Consider the following 8,044-nt stretch of genomic DNA (forward strand, 5'->3'; position numbering starts at 1 on the left):
TCATTTATGGGGTAGATATCGGTACATACAAAACAACCCACCTTTTAGCAATGCGAAGCTCCGAGGACTGTAAGAGAGTCTAATTGCGACCTACATAGTTAAAGACCGGGTTACGTATTGCGAACGATTACACCAGTAAAATACATCCACATGCATACGTACGTGCCCATGAGCTTTTCGCGTCCATGTCTGTTAACAACACTCCCTTCACCATCGTGACAGTATCCCTGCGTTGCCCTTGCCGAATGCCTGTCCGATACGATTGTCAATCTATCTACTTGTATAAAGCCAGTTTTAACATTGCCTACCTTTGCAGAGTCTATGCCATGGTTCTTCAAGTAAATAAATCCTATGGTACTAAACGCGTGGTGTATTTCATCGACTAATGACAGTAGATTCTCCTCACATACCGTGTCCTTGTCTAAACTGTACGCACTGAAGTCTATCACTGGGATTTCAGTCTGCGACTGGGAGGCCATATTGCTTTTCTTGCCCGTCGACGATACCACAGATAGTCAGACCAGGGTCAAAAGGTTAAATGTCTGGGAGTCACACTGATGAATGGTACAAGTTTGAGTGAAACAATTCACCATATATCATAAAGCCTCATCAGAATATATATTGTTATGACAAAGTTGTGATGACTTTGCTTAACTTAGGTGAGAAGCCTTCTTTTAAGGGAGAAGGTGACGGCACAGCAAAAATGGAGACAGGCACGTTGTTTCTGAACATATGAGCTAGTCAAGGGAAGGAAATTTGCTGCCATACAGGTGTTGAAAGTTGGATCCATTTCGAGAAGGCACACTGACTTATCGAAATTTTCGTCTTCAGGGTTACATAGTTTTATTTATTTTTTCATTTTATGTGGCTCTAATTGTGTACTTTCTGATCATTATTTTTCTGAGTAAAACAATAAGAAAACTCCTACACAAAAAAGGGACTTCATTTGTGTTGATCCATGCATATCCCCGAACGTCTATTCGGATTACCACCGAACCCAAATTTTACAATAATTATTGCAAAGTAAACTTTATTTGCCCGTTTCTGAAAAAAGTAAGGTCTATAAAGTAAACATAACAATTACCTTGCCGGCTACGATTACATTTTGGCAATTATTTTGAAATGACATTATCTTGTATTTAGTATTGAAATTCATCTCCGCACTGAAAGTTTTCAATGTAAATTTTCCTAAGTATATAGGGAATTGAAAATAGACGGACACTCTCCTTACCTATCTACTTGGTCGTTTAGTTTGCCGGTATCCATATTGATATCTAAATTACAAATTTAATAAATAAATAAACTATAAATAAATAAATAGACAAAACAATAAATAAATACCAATTGGAAAAGTCCAAAAAATTTATTCTGACTTAGAGATACAGAATAATTATTAAAGCACACAATATGCTTCAATATCAGTTTGGTTATTCATTGATATGTCGCATGTAAATGACCACGTGACCTCCGAAATCATATGAAGTTACGAGGTCAATATTTCCGTGACCCCTGTTGCCTACTTGAACAGTCCGAATTTGTAATATTCACAGCGTTGTTTATATTCATACAGAAACACATCTTTGGAGTCAGGTACACATTTTTTGAGAAATAAAACATCGCTCGATGAAAAGTAATACATGTCTCATCCATAAGTACTGTTATAATAGAGTGCATAATAATGTGATGGATATGACGTCATTTCGGCTGCGAGTTAAAAAAAAATCACCCAGAATTATTATCTGTCTCTGGTATCAGTGAGTGACTACACATACCACGACACGTGTCGTATCGTTTTGATTAATAAACCCTCGTGTTCTTAAACAGAAGAATATCTCCTCAAATTTCAGACGGAGGTCGATATGGCCACCTCTGTATTATCTGGTTTGAATGTAAGGGATTCAGCCAATCAGAGGAATTTATCCAGATTTATTTTGGAGCAATAGACCGCAAGAGATAGTGTTAATTAAGATTATGCGTCGTTGACGTCATACATACATGATGCAAGTTCCACCCTGTGATTTTTTACAGGTTATAAATATGATTCACTCACGATTCATTAATTCTTCAATTGATTCTTTGAAATGAACATGCCAATTTGTTCATCTGTTATGCAAATAACTATTATATCGTGATAATTAATTCGTGAAGAGATTACTGGGGCCTTCAGTATATTGCATTCAATGCCTGCTTCACGTAGTCGTGGACTTTTATAGGTGGGTACTTGTTGCTTCCATCCGTGCACTCAACCAAAAAGTCTTTGTCAGGATATGCGAAGAATGCAATAGATTGTCTTTCTTTCAGTTTGTCTTCATCAGTGGTAGGCATCACAACTCGGTGTTTCTGAGGAAAATAAATAATAACTTTTACCTTCCTGACAAAGTGTCACTTGAATAAACAGATAAGATGTTAAGAAGTCAAGAAAGATGTATGGTTTGTGTTATTATCTATACAACAAAATGTATCACTATATTTATGAATACTGTGGTGAGTTTCCATTGCCTCGGAAAGAACTGTGGTATACATATGCCTTTTTAATAGGAAATCGACGGTACAAATTTATAAAGACCTTTAAATAAACAGTTTATCAACTCAATTGTCATGTTTTTCTTTTGCTGGTCAAAGAATATTTAATCTTTATGTCCCAATGTATTTTATTAACATTCATGTGATCATACACGCCTCAACCTGTATATGATCCTTCATGCTAAATTATGCAATGTCTTGTAACAGAGATTATGTGGTTGTATACTTACCGTTGCCTTGAGCTTGTCAGTTGTCCATCTCTGCATCAAATCTCCTAAATTTACAATTATTGTACCTTCAATGGGAGTAGCTGCAACATACTTCCCATGTGTGTTCATAACCTGGTATACAAAAGGGTATACAGATAAAATACATTGCTAAACAAGTCACAAGGTGAGGTATTGGTAATTTATCAAAGGATAGTGAAGAGAAAATGAATAAGAAGAGTATTGACTGTATACGTAAACAGACACATACATACATACATACATACATACATGTACATACACACACACACACACACACATACATGTACATACATACATACATACATACATACATACATACATGTACATACACACACACACACATACATGTACATACATACATACATACATACATACATACATACATGTACATACACACACACACATACATGTACATACATACATACATACATACATACATACATACATACATACATACGTACATACATACATACATACATACACACACACATACATGTACATACATACATACATACATACATACATACATACATACATACGTACATACATACATACATACATACATACACACACACATACATGTACATACATACATACATACATACATACATACATGTATGTACGTACGTACGTACATACATGCATACATACGTACGTACGTACATACATACATACATACATACATACATACATACACATTGCATAAAGGAATATGTAACAGGAATTAATATCCCACTAATTTTGTAACCAGCACATAAATGATATAGATTCAGTGCAGTACACTTACTTCCAGACCACCAGCATTATCCTGGAAAAGCAAAGTAATAGAACCATAATCGGAATGTTCTCCACACCTCTGCTGACCTGGTTTAACCTGATATTCTGAAGACAAAGCTGGATAATATAGAGTTCTTATGCTAGTATCATTCACTCCTGTAAGCATCCCTTCATGGGCTTTGGCAAAAAATGATGTCTCCTATCAAGAGATATTTAAATATGGCATGAAAAATAATTCAATTGAAATGAAAGCAGAACACTGTACCCTTATTACATTTCTCCAATCATTTGCATTTCTCTATGAAGCTACAACATACATCTGACAACCCATTTTTTCAATCCCATTTCTGAACGACATTAAGAGAGAATGATTACTGATATTTTTTATAGGAAAAAATTCTAATTTCAAAATGCAATTGCGTCAAAATTTGCTCAAACACTAAATGAAGATTTTCGATATTTTGTTTCTTGAATAATCTGTGAATTCACATGTTACTTCGCCTCATTTGTAAACCTCTTATTGTATTATTGGCGATGGCCTTCGAAAGTGCTCTCTTTAGAGATAATTTCAGGTATGAAACACTTGATGTATTCATGTGATTGTTTATTTGTACGTATACATACATACATACATACATACATACATACATATATATATATATATATATATATATATATATATATATATATATATATATATGTGTGTGTGTGTGTGTGTGAGTGTGTGTGTGTGTGTGTGTGTGTATGTATGTGTGTATGTGTGTGTATGTATGTATGTATGTATGTATGTATGTATGTATGCGTGCATACTTGCATTCTTGCGTGTGTCAAAGTGGATAGAGATTACTATTCTTATTCATATCAGTAAATGGGGATTAACTTACTATGTTTAAACCCTTGGCCATTACCGCCAAGAGGCGCATGCTCAGTTTGGTGCAAACATTATAGAAATCATCAAAAACTTCTCTGAATTCTGGAAGATCTTCATCTGGCATTAGCTAGTACAGCAATAACAACAAAATATATCGATACATATAATATCAGTTTATTTTAATTAATTTATTACATGAATCTTGAAAATAATACCTTAGACTTCTTAATTCTAGTTACACAGGTACAAAGGCACACATACACAAATATCTATCCGTCTGTCTGTCTGTGCCTGTCTGTCTGTCTGTCTGTCTGTCTTTCCGCCCACCCACCCACCCACCCATCCATCCATATACATCCACACTCATCTATTTACATTAAATTTATATATTTACCATATATATATTTAGTAAACTTCACTCATATCTATATATTTTGTTTATTTTTTCTGCCTGTGTCTCCATCAAATTTACTTTGCTGAAAACATTGACGAAGTCACCCAAAATATCTGATCAATTCTGATATTTTTTATATTTTATTTGTGAATGTGTTTAGGAAGGACATTTAAGTATTTATATATTATCATCATACCATGTGTTTCAACCTTGGTATATAGTTGAAGCATTCCTTGGGATCTGCATGTAAACTGTCAGGATTTGCCCTGAAAATTTGAAGATAAATGTTCAAACATGAATTATATTATAAACCAAATATGGTAAAGACCGCACATCTTTTGTAAATAAAGTTATAAATCTACAGTAAATGATAGTATGATTGGAGTTTTTGTTCTATAACGATATTTGAACTAATACTCAGAATTCTAATATGTCTTATTGTCATCATCAAACACCTCTCATCTGTGTAACTGACTTTGTATTTACAGTGCAATCTGGGTTACCTTGGTGTTCCATTCATGGGACACGATGTGGTTTTGTTTTGTTTTTTGCATGAAGATAAGACGCAACTGCAGACAAAGGATAAAGCACAGCAGGGTCCTTTACCCAATTATATTGAAAAAGTGAATGAACATTGCTATTCGTTTATAGTGAAGTAGAAAGTCTATATAGCATAAATGATCTACAACTACAGACATCTGACCGTGGACAAACGGAACCTGTTACAAACAGGGAAAGTAAACAACTGAATTGAATTAATAACACTTGGCACACGCAGCATGTTGGAAGTACAGAAACTTGTATTACATTCCATCATTAGATAAGAACAGTTTTATGGTTACTTTACAGCATGGTTATGTTCACATTTCCAGTTCGCCTGCCATGGGATTTCATGTTCACAGAAAAAGGCCATAAAACTGTTCTTATCAAACCTTGTATGTAATACAAGTCTCTGTTGTTTCAACATGCTGTGCCAAGTGTAGCAGGTTCCGTTTGTCCACAGTCTGATGTCTGCAGTTGTACATCTGAGCTGTGTGCTGCACTCCTGTAATTCTTTGTTTTGCAGTTGAAGTTATCTGATTGTGAATAAGGAATGTAGTGTCCCATAATTAGTTAAACACCACGCTAATCCCAATATCCTTGAAAAACCTGAACTACTAACTACAAATTAATTTTGATTGGTCGAAAATGTATTAGATATAAACAAGAACAATGAATAATTAATCGTTGTATGATTCAACCCATCAAGTGTCAATGGAACATCGGTTTGGTGGTGTTTTATAGAATTTGAACTTTGAACCTTTAATATCCACATTTGATTGATGACTTTGTGGTGACTTGATAGTCTGATTCTTTCAAAGACGACAAATTTGCACATTGATAGACGTTTATATATGTATTGATCTCTCTCGACCTCTCGACTTTAACCTGAAAATCATTAAATTGTGTTAGAATTCCAAATCTTACCTTTCACCTAACACATGTACGTATCCGTGTTCATGTTCATTTTCAGGAATGTTGACAGGGTATTTCATTTTGATACCTGTTGGTAGAGCGAAGAACTTCCTCGAAACCTCGTACACCTGTTTAACCTAGTGGAGGAATGGGTTATCATTATTGTTAAACAAATAGAAGCTTGTTTAGTTGAATTTTTACATGTTATGGTAGTCACATGCATACCAAATATCAAAGCAAATGGTTTCAGAAAATAACTTAGTAAAAAAAAAAGGTAAGTTAACAACCTTACCCAATAGCTCGCGCTGCTGTTTACACCTATATAGCTAAATTGTTGCAGGGTAGACATGGTTGTACTTTTCATGCGTGACTCGATCAGTGCAAACTGATGCTCCCACAATCAGAACGGACGAGATCATCCCGGGACGATCGAGGTCAAGGAAAGCATTGTCCATGGGCATAGCCCACAAACAGGTCATGGAGCTATATTATTCGTTGTCTCAAAGTGTGGGCCAATTTAAAGTTCTAGACATTCTGTACGTGCTGACATCGATTCGATTTGATTGAGGTGAGTTGGTGAATTATCATGAGGGCAATACGTCCATAAATAACTGCCAGTATATACACTATGACCTACATTGGTACTTTAGTTGAATACCCATTCAGATTGTGTTACGAACGAGTACACGTACTGAAATACATCCACTTCCATGCGTACCCAGCCCAGGGTCTTTTCACGTCCACATCGGTTAAAAATACCTTATATATAGGCCATCGTGACCGTACCCTTGTCTCGTCCTTGTCGAGTACCTGTCCAATACGATCATCAATCTACTAGTTGCAAGCTTTAATATCATCGCTTACCTGTTCTGGGTGTATGCCATGGTTCTTCAAGTAAATAAATCCTATGGTACTAAACGCATGGTGTATTTCATCGACTAATGACTGTATTTTCTCCTCACATACCGTGTCCTTGTCTAAACTGTACGCACTGAAGTCTATCACTGGGATTTCAGTCTGCGAATGGGATGCCATTTTGTAGCTACCCTCGGCTCTTTGACGATATCACAGTCAGGTCGGGGTCACAAGGTTAAATGTCTGTGACTCATTTCACCATATACTTTCTGAAACCTAGAAATTTGTATATTATGAACTTTTGACTTTAAAGGTCATCTTGGAGGGGGGGGGCGTTTGATTGGGACGGGGTGCTGAAGGATTAGGATGGGAAATTTTGTTGTGGGCAGAAAGAGAGCAATAGAGTCTGATAATTTGACAGTGAAAACAAGTTTGTGTACGTTGCATACATTCACGGACAGTGTGAGTTATAAGGTGAAATGGTACACTCAGCAAAATGCATCGTTTTATTAAATTTTTATTTTTGTATTTTGGCTTGTAAAGTACTCGTAAAAATAAATGTTGAACGCCCATCTCACTTTTACATCTCAAAACACACAAAACAAATTGACAACAAGTCATTGAGAATGATATAGTCCCCACTATGATTGGGTTTTAAGGAATTATCACTACTCTGATCACGCAACAACACTTTGGACATGGAAAATTCACAAACAAAATGGCTGCCAGGCAGCCATATTGGATTGTATCACAATGAAAATGGATATGCACATGTATGTCATAGAACACTGTCCCAATACAAACTTTGAATGAGATCTGTTCAAGCATGTCTGAGTTATGGCTTTGGACATGGAAAATTCACAAACAAAATGGCTGCTAGGCGGCCATATTGGATCGTATCATGACAACAATGAATATGCA

General features: G+C 35.6%; 2 protein-coding genes across 3 annotated transcripts in view; both read right to left on the bottom strand.

The window, feature by feature from the left end:
• LOC144441458 (uncharacterized) overlaps positions 1 to 480 on the bottom strand; it is a 5,847-nt gene extending 5,367 nt beyond the window's left edge. The window contains exon 1 of the mRNA XM_078131036.1: positions 309 to 480. Within this exon, the coding sequence (XP_077987162.1) occupies positions 309 to 479 (171 nt within the window). The 5' untranslated portion in view covers position 480. The remainder of the gene's footprint in view (positions 1 to 308) is intronic.
• A 1,683-nt stretch (positions 481 to 2,163) lies between these two features.
• Positions 2,164 to 7,304, bottom strand: LOC144441443 (uncharacterized). Of its 2 annotated transcripts, XM_078131016.1 has the most exons (7): positions 7,133 to 7,304; positions 6,281 to 6,405; positions 5,010 to 5,079; positions 4,433 to 4,546; positions 3,559 to 3,747; positions 2,754 to 2,864; positions 2,164 to 2,340 (listed from the first exon to the last, which is right to left on the bottom strand). In XM_078131016.1, the coding sequence occupies exons 1-7, from the start codon at positions 7,301 to 7,303 to the stop codon at positions 2,164 to 2,166; spliced, it is 957 nt and encodes a 318-aa protein (XP_077987142.1). In that variant the 5' UTR covers position 7,304. The 2 variants fall into 2 exon arrangements, with proteins under 2 accessions (XP_077987142.1, XP_077987143.1); XM_078131017.1 differs by lacking the exon at positions 4,433 to 4,546.
• Positions 7,305 to 8,044: the final 740 nt, after the last annotated feature.

The sequence above is a fragment of the Glandiceps talaboti genome, chromosome 10, assembly GCF_964340395.1.
Source record: "Glandiceps talaboti chromosome 10, keGlaTala1.1, whole genome shotgun sequence".
Lineage (NCBI taxonomy): Eukaryota > Metazoa > Hemichordata > Enteropneusta > Spengelidae > Glandiceps > Glandiceps talaboti.

Excerpts from the sequence above, each read along its gene's own strand:
- LOC144441443 (XM_078131016.1), bottom strand. The coding sequence starts at position 7,303 with ATGGCATCCCATTCGCAGACTGAAATCCCAGTGATAGACTTCAGTGCG. Across the intron at positions 5,080-6,280 it reads GTACATGTGTTAGGTGAAAG|GGCAAATCCTGACAGTTTAC; the intron begins GTAAGATTTGGA and ends TCAAATTTTCAG. Across the intron at positions 2,341-2,753 it reads CTGACAAGCTCAAGGCAACG|AAACACCGAGTTGTGATGCC; the intron begins GTAAGTATACAA and ends TATTTTCCTCAG.